Source organism: Hyperolius riggenbachi, chromosome 6 (genome assembly GCF_040937935.1).
Source record: "Hyperolius riggenbachi isolate aHypRig1 chromosome 6, aHypRig1.pri, whole genome shotgun sequence".
NCBI lineage: Eukaryota > Metazoa > Chordata > Amphibia > Anura > Hyperoliidae > Hyperolius > Hyperolius riggenbachi.
The window spans coordinates 126959733-126971967 of NC_090651.1; the positions used below are offsets into that span (position 1 = coordinate 126959733).

General features: G+C 47.4%; 1 protein-coding gene across 1 annotated transcript in view; it reads right to left on the reverse strand.

Annotated features, from left to right (window-relative positions):
* Nucleotides 1-1020: 1020 nt before the first annotated feature.
* LOC137521091 (calcium-activated chloride channel regulator 3A-1-like) overlaps nucleotides 1021-12235 on the reverse strand; it is an 81199-nt gene continuing 69984 nt past the window's right edge. The window contains exons 12-14 of the mRNA XM_068239876.1: nucleotides 6818-6988; nucleotides 6035-6271; nucleotides 1021-2792 (exon numbers count right to left, since the gene is read on the reverse strand). Coding sequence (XP_068095977.1) covers nucleotides 2242-2792; nucleotides 6035-6271; nucleotides 6818-6988 — 959 coding nt within the window. The 3' untranslated portion in view covers nucleotides 1021-2241. The remainder of the gene's footprint in view (nucleotides 2793-6034; nucleotides 6272-6817; nucleotides 6989-12235) is intronic.

Sequence of the window (12235 nt, forward strand, 5' to 3'; positions counted from 1 at the left end):
CACACAGGGCTGTATAATGCAGTGTCAACATTAGCTCTGAAAAGAGCTCTTTTTGTGGTGCTTTTCAACAACAAATATCAGCTAGCAAGCTACGAGCCTAACTAAGCTTTACCTATCTCTGCAGCAGGTTTCTCTCCCTTCTCTCACTACTGCTGCAACACAGACTGAGATCATGGCCGACGCTGCTGCCTAATATAAGGGGGGGGGGGGGCTCCAGGAGGGAGTGCAGCCTGATTAGCTGCCATGTGTCTGCTGACTGATGTAGAGGGTCAAAGTTTAGCCCAATGATGTAGTATAGGGGCGGGTCGAACTTGACGCGAACCACCGATGTTCGTGCGAATACGGTCGTGGCTGAACCATTCATGACAACTCTAGTCATGTTGAGACACTTGGTTTTGGGCCTTGCAATATCTGATAACGCAAAGGTCCCTGCACTTGTTGTCACTTTAAATGCATCAGGAGGCTCTACCTGCAGCCACTTCTAAGACAGTTGCACTTTGTCAAGGTGCACTTAGAAGTCATGCTGAGACACTTGGTTTTGGGCTACAATATCTGATAATGCAAAAGTCCCTGCACGTGCTGTTGGTTTAAATGTATCAGGAGGCTTTACCTGCAGCCACTTGTAAAAAAAAGGTGCTCTTTGTCAAGGTGCACTTAGCAGTCATGCATGCTGAGACACTTGGTTTTGGGCCTTGCAATATCTGATAAGGCAAAGGTACCTGCAAGTGCTGTCGCTTTAAATGTATCAGGAGCTTCTGGGCTGGAACTCAGTTTTGAGAAAGGTCAAATTTGCGTGTTAAACATGAAATTCTAATTTGTTTGTGTTATGTAAACGATCGTAATTACGAAGAAGATCGTAATTACAAAATTCGCCATAAACACGAAATGTTGCGTAATTTTGTGAAATTTGCGAAATTTCGATTACAGCCATAATGGACTGCAAGCATTGAAGTCTATATTGTGAGGGATTAGCTTCAAGTGGGTGCTAGGACAGTATTACAGATAGGCGCGGACACAGTGTTTCAGAAACAAACGGTGCTTTATTGTGGCAGAAAAACAGTCCTTACTTGGCTGACGTTGTGCTAGCAAAACACTCGGTGCACAGAAAAGTCCTCAAATGAAGCACTGCTAGCCTTTCTAGCTCCAGAACCTTACAAACCCAGCAGTCTGCAACTCCTGACACTCTGTCAGTCTGTCTCCTCAATCTCTCTCCATCTGCACACTAGTCTGCTGGACTTTTAGACACTAGCAGTCTAGCACATGCATAGCCAGCAGATGCACAAAAGAAAACCTGGTGGATAACTCCACCCAGGATTTGGCAGCCAGAAGCACCCACCCTGCACTACTCCTAGCCAGCTCGAGACCCAAGCCAGGGCTTGGCCAATGCAGACTCACATCAGCAAAGTCCAAATACAGCTTCTGGAGTTGCTTAGAATAGAAAGCACTAGAACCTGGGTGAAATATACATTCCATCCATCAGAGGCGTAGCTAGGGTTTTCTGCACCCGGGGACAAAGACGGTTTGTGCGCGCCCCCCCCCCCCCTCTGGACAAAATGGGTGTGGCCACGCATGAGAATGTGGCTGTGGTCATGGGTGAAGTCAAATGTTATTTAGATAGCCATATGTGCCTCCTTACCCCATTCAGATAGCCAGATGTGCCCTCCTTTAAATAGCCAAATGTGCACCTCTTTAGATAGCCAGATGTGCCTCCTTACCCCATTCAGATAGTTAGATGCCCCCCCCCCCTTTAAATAGCCAAATGTGCTCCCATTTAGATAGCCAGGTGTGCCACCTCTTCCCTCGTCTAGATAGCCAGATGTGCCCCATTTAGATAGCCTTTTTCTGCTGCTGTTAATGCTTTTGCACTCCTCTGGAGAAGGAGGGACAGAAGCAGGGGCACACAGGGTATCCACCTATTCATGGGGGTGCAATGGCCATGCTGAGCGCCCTCACAGTGCTGCGCCTGGAGACATAGGTCCCCCCATTGCTTACCCATAGCTACGCCTCTGCCATCCACAATGGTGTCTCCCCCCACTGACTTTGCACATTATACATTTACAGGACTTACAGGAGTTTTACACCTAATAGACAATAATAGAAAAGGTACCAAATTTATAACACACGCAGACCCACAAAGTTGTTTTTGGTCACTGAATGTAACTCTAAATGTGTTCTGCACGGTACACAGCAACATTTTTATTTATCATAAATGAATAGTACTACTTAATCAGCTTTCAAGTCCTATAACACTAGTGACTGTTCTTCAAGTAGATTCCAATCACCACTCGATATCACTTGAAGAGGAAATTCTTCATATTGACACTCGGTGGAAGGTTCCTCTTCTTCTTTAACTCTACGATTTGTCCACAGTGACTCGCTGTCAGCTGCCCGACTGTGTAATATATACAAGGAATATTTTCTCCAAGTATAAATACCAGCACCTATGGCAAGACACAGAGAAAGTGCTAATGCAGCAGTCACTATCACAGTGGTTGAACTGCTCCTTGCAGCAGCTGTAGAATAAGCATGGTTCATGTCTTCCTCCTGAGTCCTGGGTGTGGCCACATGAACCAGATTAGAAACCTCTGACTGCTGCCCGGCTTTATCAGTGGATCGGATTGCAATATAGATGATGTTCTGATGTGCAGTCAAGTTCCAGAGTCTGAATGTGAAGGTCTCCCTGCTGCCAGCATTCTTTGGTTCAATGTGGGAAGCGTTGACGTAAGTTGCTCTGAAAAAGCGTTGTGTTAAAATGAGTGGCCTGGCGCTTATTCGGATGTCATACTTTGAAACTGAAATAAAAATTAAAGAGAAAGTTATTTTCAGGATTGGTTTTCTTAAAAGTAGAATGCCATAAATGTAATAATTTCTGCCAGTGAGTACCAGCACAGCTTAAACAGCCCAAGAACAGTAAGCACAATCAAACAATTGTAGAATCATGTGCATAACAAAGGGCAAAGAAATGTGGGCGCCTAATTTTGATTGGTAGTATATTGGTAAATTTACCAATAATCTAAGTTTTGAAAGTTGTAAGGAATTGATTGAAGTACACACCACCTCGGTCAATCGCAAAGACTTTATTGAATACAAAAGTTAAAACATGCTGTGTGGCAGAACAGACCGCTGTTTCGGACTCCTGCCATGCTTCGAGCTGCCCAGGGCAGCTCTCCTGCCCTTCTTCAAGCTTCTTTGACTGAGGTGGTGCAGACTTCAATCAATTCCTTACCAGTTTGGATCCTGACGGTACCCAGGTGGGAAGTCCTGCACACCTCACTCGACTTGGGGGTATATTCAAGAGTAGCATGCTAGTAGCAAGCAAGTTTAGAAAGTTGAAATTACAATAAATAATCCAGATATTTTACCACAACTATACCTAACCTTATGCACACACAGAACCATCCCCTTACCTGTGCTGAACCTTATCCACACCCCTGCCAATACTTAACCCTAAATCCACCCCCCTAATCCTAACCTTAAATGCCCCCCCCCCCCCCCCACACACACACACATACACACACTAACCTAACCTTGAAGACACCCCCAATGTCTAACCTAACCTTCCCCTCGCCTATCCTTAAAAACCCCCCCATGCCTAACCTTAACTTCCTTTATTCCTAACCTTAAAACCCTGCCTGGACGCTTAAAGGGACTCCGGGCACCTCTAATGGGCATTATTATTATTTAGTATTTATATAGCGCCGACATCTTCCGCAGCACTGTACAGAGTATATATAGTCTTGTCATGCCTTTAAGCCAGATGACTTCCAACAATGTCATGCTATGACTCCTCTGGAGGAGCCTCTTGCAATGGCCATGTGTGTCACTTCCTCTTCCTGCTTCATTCAGTGATGCACTTCTCTAACTGAGAAGACAGGGGTGACCCGGAGGTTATAACATAGCCAAGACGGCAGACACAATTTTTAAATTGAAATTGAACAAAAACTATTTGTGTAGGAAGGCGATTTAGGCATCAAATGAAAGAGAAGGGCACAAGCTGCAGAATGGTATGCATCTTTAAGTACTTTGCAGTACTGGTCGGAGTCTTTAAGGCATGCCCATGAGAGGTGTTCGTAGTCCCTTTACACTTAACCGTCCCACCTGCTGCAATTCCACAACAACAACAAAACATACATTTTTGGTGCCCCACGTGCGCCCATACAAAATATTGGTAAAACTATGACATTTTTCATTGTGGCTACAAATTTGTTGCTGCATTTTTCATTGCAGGCGGCCCGGTACCCAAATTTCATATTTTCATCAATATTTTGTATGGGCGTCTATGGGGCGGCCAAACTTTTACTGCTAATGGGCGTCCAAGTTTCATGCTTCCTTAGGCCCGGTTCACATTAGCGGTGGCTATCCGGAATCGCCGTGCCGGAGCCGCACCGCATGCGGAACGGACGAAACGGATGCACGGCATAGCAATGTAAGTCTATGCCACCGTTCACATGCGTCCGTTTCGTCCGGACCGGAGCCGGACCGGATCCGGACTCCGGCGTCCGTTCCAACATGCGCTATTTTTTGGTCCGGCTCCTCCGGCAGCCGTATCCGGGGCGGAGCCGGACTGCACCATCCGGCCAATACAAATCAATGAGAACCGGATAGCGCACAACACACTGGCTAAAAATCCGGATGTTCTACCCCACTTCCTATGAGGATTGTTGCGGCGATATTGGATCGGGGACACATGGGCAAGCATTTTGGAGTGGAGCAGCACGAGCTGGAGATGTTGGCAGCATGTTGGAGGTGGAGGTGAGTGCTAAACAGCAGAGGGCCTGATTCCACAGGTCCCCCTTCTGCTGACCTCCCAGACCCCAACATTTTTTTTGTTTTTTACGTAACTTTTGCCAAACGGATCCGGATCGCATCCTGATGAACACCTGATGCAACCTGACCGGATCCGGATCGGATCCGGATCAGAACCGTACGGATCCGATCCGGATCCGGTCCGGATCCGGTCAGGTCATCTGGTCCGTTTGGCAGACAACCGCAAGTGTGAACGGGGCCTTAGAAATACTTTTCTCCGCAATCGCAATATGTGAAGATTCATATATCAGCCAATGTTCTCATCCTGTATTATACGAGGGTCTGATAGTAATATTCTTATTAGCGATATTACTCCTCTTCCTGTCTCCCTCCTCCCCCCCTCTCCTCCTTTTGCCTTTTATTACTTTCCTTCTTATATGCTATAAAATGTATGGCATCATTATTTTTTTTTATGTTATGAAAAAAGTTTTAAAAAACGTACCTGTTAAAAAAGATATTCTTAAATTGGCATACTCCAGAGCGTGCTCTGCAGGGGGAATAGGATGCCACTTTGGGGGTTGGCTTATCGGCCGGTTGTGGCTTTTGGCCTATTTTATTTTTTACACCAAAAGTAAGGTGTAAGCTTATGTGTGGAGCAGCTAATGTGCAGGGATACACGCTACATTATGTATAGCACGTTCTCCAGAAATAGAGAACAGAGGTGCTGGGTAGTATATCTCAAGAAATAAAAATGGCACGAGGTGGTATGACACCCGCTGCCTTCTGGTTATGTTATTATTTCTAGGGACCGAGGTTGAGGAGAAGCATCTTGTCTTTTGGACCGTTAGTATTTCTGTATGGCAACAGGCTTCCTTACTACTTCTATAGAAGCTTGTTGATGGAAAGGGCACCACTGATTCACTCATTTCTTCTGTGAGCAGCCAAGTGTCAAGCAGTACTTAGCTTAACCTTTCCCAATCTTGTGATCTATGGAAGTTTTTGATTCATGAGTGCTGATAGCCACCATGTCAAGGATCGATCCACTAACCAGTTTATGCTGTGATACCTTCAGCAGTGTTGAGGAGGGGGGGCCAGGGGTTTGTGTTATATAGGCCCATAAAAACCTAAAGGCATCCCTGTCTATTTTATCCACACCATAAAGACTGGTCGAAGTGAGGTAAGCAATAAGTGATGGGTTTTTTTATGTATCAGGTTAGTTGATGCATCAACACATTTTACTAGTGAAATATCAACAGATCAGTGAAAATTGAGAAGATAGAGAACTCACCAGCTCCCTGGTCATAATCGTCACCTGGAGCTGTCCAAGTCAGTGCTACATAACCATTATCTGCTTTCGCTTCTAGGTCAGTGATTTTACCAGGAGGGAAAACATCCTCATTCAGTGCGTTTCCAGAGACATTCATAACTCTAAGACAACCCAGGAAAAGGACTCTGCTGAATGGTTCATCCATACTCTGGATTTCCCCATTGTGAACTGGTCGAGGAGGATTCATGTTGATCATTCCTTGAAAAACATTTACACAAAAACAGACTGTGAGTACAATTACAATACATCTTAAAGAGGCACTGGAGTGGCATATTGTATAGTAAATAGTATATAGTATATAGATGGCAGTAAATTATTCAGCATACCCCCTTTTATGTTAATTTTCCTGGTTTCAGCATAGCCTGTGCTGTTTATTATGCAGAATTCTCACCCCACCCCTGAGCATTCTGGGAGACCAACTATTATTTGCACTGGCTTCACAGCTCTCAGTAAACAAATATTGCTCAGAGCTGCACCAGCTTGACAACCACTTCCATAATTTAATATTGTAAAAAAAATAAGCAATTGTATTCTCTACATTATTTTCATTACAATTCCTCTAACATTTACTGTGCAATGGCTATCTGACACATAGACTAAAATGTTTTATTTATTTTGCTTTGTATTGGTACAACTCTTGCAGGAATCCGATTATATGTATTTGACCCATCGTTTTTATTATACTCATATTACCTGCTGTCTAATTTTTCTCAGCCTAGTATTATTATGGTTTTGCGAGCTTACCATTTTCAATGTAACCAGCGACATAAAGGGCTCCATTGCTCTGAGTCTGTGCATGTTTCGGTGAAGTGATGTTTGTCAGCTCAGCATAAATTGTCATAGTGTGCCTTCCATTCTGAGTGAAGCGGAATACATAGCTGGAATAAACACCATCATCCTTGGCAACATCAGCACCTGCAATATTCATAGACAGAATTGAGAATGGGAATTATATTCTCAGTATTAGTTTTGCCATCATATTGTGTATAGTGTTGGGCGAACAGTGTTCGCCACTGTTCGGGTTCTGCAGAACATCACCCTGTTCGGGTGATGTTCGAGTTCGGCCGAACACCTGACGGTGCTCGGCCAAACCGTTCGGCCATATGGCCGAACTAAGAGCGCATGGCCGAACGTTCCCCGAACGTTCGGCTAGCGCTGTGATTGGCCGAACGGGTCACGTGGTTCGGACCCGAACGCGCTCTGATTGGCCGAACTGTCACGTGGTTCGGGTAAATAAATACCCGAACCACGTCATATCTCCGCCATTTGTCTGTGGGTTTAGCTTTGGGTAGGCAGGCAGGGTAGTTCGCGCTCCAGCCACGCTAGCCAGGGTCCCCCCCAGTCATTGTGTGTCGCTGCTGGGAACAGTAGTACACCGCTCGTTCAGCCACACTATATAGCATTCTGTGTACTGTTCTGTGTCTGCTGGGAACAGTAGTACACCGCTCGTTCAGCCACACTATATAGCATTCTGTGTACTGTTCTGTGTCTGCTGGGAACAGTAGTACACCGCTCGTTCAGCCACACTATATAGCATTCTGTGTACTGTTCTGTGTCTGCTGGGAACAGTAGTACACCGCTCGTTCAGCCACACTATATAGCATTCTGTGTACTGTTCTGTGTCTGCTGGGAACAGTAGTACACCGCTTGCTCAGCCACACTATATAGCATTCTGTTTACTGCCACTCTGTGTACCTCGCTCAGCCACACTATATAGCATTCTGTTTACTGCCACTCTGTGTCTGCTGGGAATAGTAGTACACCGCTTGCTCAGCCACACTATATAGCATTCTGTTTACTGCCACTCTGTGTACCTCGCTCAGCCACACTATATAGCATTCTGTTTACTGCCACTCTGTGTCTGCTGGGAATAGTGGTACACCGCTCGCTCAGCCACACTATATAGCATTCTGTTCACTGTTCTGTGTCTGCTGGGAATAGTGGTACACCGCTCGCTCAGCCACACTATATAGCATTCTGTTCACTGTTCTGTGTCTGCTGGGAATAGTGGTACACCGCTCGCTCAGCCACACTATATAGCATTCTGTTTACTGTTCTGTGTCTGCTGGGAATAGTGGTACACCGCTCGCTCAGCCACACTATATAGCATTCTGTTTACTGTTCTGTGTCTGCTGGGAATAGTGGTACACCGCTCGCTCAGCCACACTATATAGCATTCTGTTTACTGTTCTGTGTCTGCTGGGAATAGTGGTACACCGCTCGCTCAGCCACACTATATAGCATTCTGTTTACTGTTCTGTGTCTGCTGGGAACAGTAGTACACCGCTCGCTCAGCCAGAGTATATAGCATTGTGTTTACTGCCACTCTGTGTACACCGCTCAGCCAGACTATATACCATTGTTTACTGACACTCTGTGTACACCGCTCAGCCAGACTATATACCATTGTTTACTGACACTCTGTGTACACCGCTCAGCCAGACTATATACCATTGTTTACTGCCACTCTGATTCTGCTGGGAACAGTAGTACACCGCTCGCTCAGCCAGACTATATAGCATTGTGTTTACTGCCACTCTGTGTACACCGCTCAGCCAGACTATATACCATTGTTTACTGCCACTCTGATTCTGCTGGGAACAGTAGTACACCGCTCGCTCAGCCAGACTATATAGCATTGTGTTTACTGCCACTCTGTGTACACCGCTCAGCCAGACTATATACCATTGTTTACTGACACTCTGTGTACACCGCTCAGCCAGACTATATACCATTGTTTACTGAAACTCTGTGTACACCGCTCAGCCAGACTATATACCATTGTTTACTGCCACTCTGATTCTGCTGGGAACAGTAGTACACCGCTCGCTCAGCCAGACTATATACCATTGTTTACTGACACTATATAGCAGACTATATAGCATTGTGTGTACACCGCTCAGCCAGACTATATACCATTGTTTACTGACACTCTGTGTACACCGCTCAGCCAGACTATATACCATTGTTTACTGCCACTCTGATTCTGCTGGGAACAGTAGTACACCGCTCGCTCAGCCAGACTATATACCATTGTTTACTGACACTCTGTGTACACCGCTCAGCCAGACTATATACCATTGTTTACTGCCACTCTGATTCTGCTGGGAACAGTAGTACACCGCTCGCTCAGCCAGACTATATAGCATTGTGTTTACTGCCACTCTATGTACACCGCTCAGCCACACTATATAGCATTGCGTACTCTGCCAGTCAGTGTGTATATTGCTGGGATCAGTAATACTCCACTCACCGTCAACCACTATATGAGCTCAACATGAGTTCCCCAGAGACCTCCGCTGTGAGCAGCACTCCCAACAACAGCAACAGCCAACGCCCCACGCAAGCTATAACATCCACCCCAGCAGCCAGTGGTCAGCAGCAGCCCTCCCCGGAGGAGAACGTTGCGTCCATCAGTCCGTCGCCAGAGCGATTAATGAGGGCTGCCATTGAGGAGATGATGGGGCCTGATGTGGAGGAGGAGGTCTGGCTCAGGCCAGCATCCCAAGTTAATGTTGAGGACGATGAGGGGTCTGTGTCTGGGGATGTTGGGGTGGCAGAGGTGGTGGGTGGGTCAGACTCAGGAGAAGAGTTGTATGATGAGGATGATGATCGGGACCATCTGTATGTGCCTCAGAGTCCGACCCCGGAAAACATGTTGTATCGTGTGTTTAGGTACTAAAATCTGCGTTCCCTCCCAGTAGTGTTGGGCGAACAGTGTTTGCCACTGTTTGGGTTCTGCAGAACATCACCCTGTTCGGGGTGACTATATAGCAGACTATATAGCATTGTGTTTAATGCCACTCTGTGTACACGGCTCAGCCACACTATATAGCATTGTGTTTACTTCCACTCTGTGTCTGCTGGGAACAGTAGTACACCGCTCACCCGCCACTGTATAGCATTGTGCTCTGTGTCACTGCTGACAATAGTGGTACACCGCTCACCCACCACTGTATAGCATTTCTGTACTGCCACTGTACTGCTGCCAGTCAGCGTGTACTTTAAGGATAAGTGAAATGAGGAAGAAATCCGGTGAAAGAGGGAGGGGCAAGGGAAGAGGTGTTTCCCCTGACGGTTCACGTACAGGCCACAGGGGAGCACCCAAGAAAACCCACTCAATACTGCCCATGTTGTCCAGGACAACAACCCTCACAGATCCAAAAGAACAGGACCAGATAATTACTTGGATGACCTCTCAAGCGTCCAGCAGTGGGTTAAGCAGCACCAGCACATCACGCACGAGGTCCGAGTCCTCAGCCAGTTAAAGTCTGGGCTTTCTTTGAAGACTGCACTGAGGATGTTACCATGGCGATTTGCAAGGTGTGCAAGACCCGCCTGAGCAGGGGGAAAAGTATTAACAACCTCTCCACCACCAGCATGAGCCGCCACATTCTATCCAAACATCCCACTCTGTGGGCAAACGCGGCAGGACAGGGTACCACCAGCAACACTGCCTCCCTTGGGTTCACCAGACTCACCACCAGACCCGCCTCAGCAGCAGCAGTAGCCCAGCCATTGCGTGGTTCACAACATTCACAAACATCAGACGATGCTGACACTGTCACTTTCCGGACTAGTGCTCTTGAGGTCTCCCAGTGTTCATCAAACACAACAACCAACAGCCCTTCGGTGTGCAGCGCTACGGTTGAGTTGTCTGTCTCTGAGATGTTTGAGCACAAGAGGAAATTGCCAGCAAATGACCCCCGGGCCGTGGCAGTAACAGCCAGCCAGCATAGCCAAGCTTCTGGCCTGCGAAATGCTGCCATATCGAGTGGTGGAGACAAACAGCTTCAAGGGCATGATGTCAGTGGCCATCCCACGTTACGTGGTTCCCAGCCGCTACCACTTTGCGCGCTCTGCAGTGCCTGAGTTGCATGAGCACGTGGTCAGCTAAATAACCCGAAGCTTGAAGAATGCCGTTGCCTGCAAGGTTCACCTCACCACTGACACCTGGACGAGTGCGTTCGGCCAGGGTCGATACATCTCCCTTACCGCGCACTGGGTGAACCTTGTGGAGCCTGGCAGCGATTCCTCACCTGCTACGGCGCGGGTGTTGCCCACGCCGCAAACAGCTGGATAACAACAGCAGCACCTACCTCTCTGACTCCTTCTCCTCCAACGCATCTCAAAGCTGTACCTCATCCGGAAATGCTAACCCAGCACCAGCAGCAGTAGGATCGTGGAAGCAGTGCAGCACAGCTGTTGGCATGCGTCAGCAAGCGTTGCTGAAGCTGATCTGCCTTGGGGATAAGCAGCACACAGGGGAGGAAATTTGGAGGGGAATAAAGGAACAGACGGATTTGTGGCTGGCACCGCTGGACCTGAAACCGGGCATGAAGCTAGACACCTGGCACGAACTGGCAATGTACGCAATAGAGGTGCTGGCTTGCCCGGCAGCCAGCGTTATGTCGGAACGCTGTTTCAGTGCTGCCGGAGGCATCATCACAGATCGGCGTATCCGCCTCTCCACAGAAAATGCAGACCGTCTGACTCAAATTAAAATGAATCAATCCTGGATTGGAAACGACTACGCAACACTCCTGGACCCCAACCAAGTAACATGACCGATGAACATCTGGGATGGTTTAGCGTTTCCGGTCCCTGTTTATTGAACCTCTCATCTGTATTACATTTATGACTGCATGGCGGCAAAAAGCATTGCTGCTATATCCGCACGCTTTTTGTCCTCATGCAAGGCCTGGGTTGTTGTGTCTCACAAAGCGTGGCCTTCTCCTCCTGCGCCTCCTCCTGTTCCATCACGTGTGCTGCTGCTGCTGCTGCTGCTGCTGGGTTACCGTTGCCGGTCCCTGTTTATGGAACCTCTTATCTTTATTACATTTATGACTACATGGCGGTACAAAGCATGCTATCCGCACGCTTTTTGTCCTCATGCAAGGCCTGGGTTGTTGTGTCTCACAAAGCGTGGCCTTCTCCTCCTGCGCCTCCTCCTGTTCCATCACGTGTGCTGCTGCTGCTGCTGGGTTAGCGTTGCCGCGTGGTCCCTGTTTATTGAACCTCTTATCTTTATTACATTTATGACTACATGGCGGTACAAAGCATGCTATCCGCACGCTTTTTGTCCTCATGCAAGGCCTGGGTTGTTGTGTCTCACAAAGCGTGGCCTTCTCCTCCTGCGCCTCCTCCTGTTCCATCACGTGT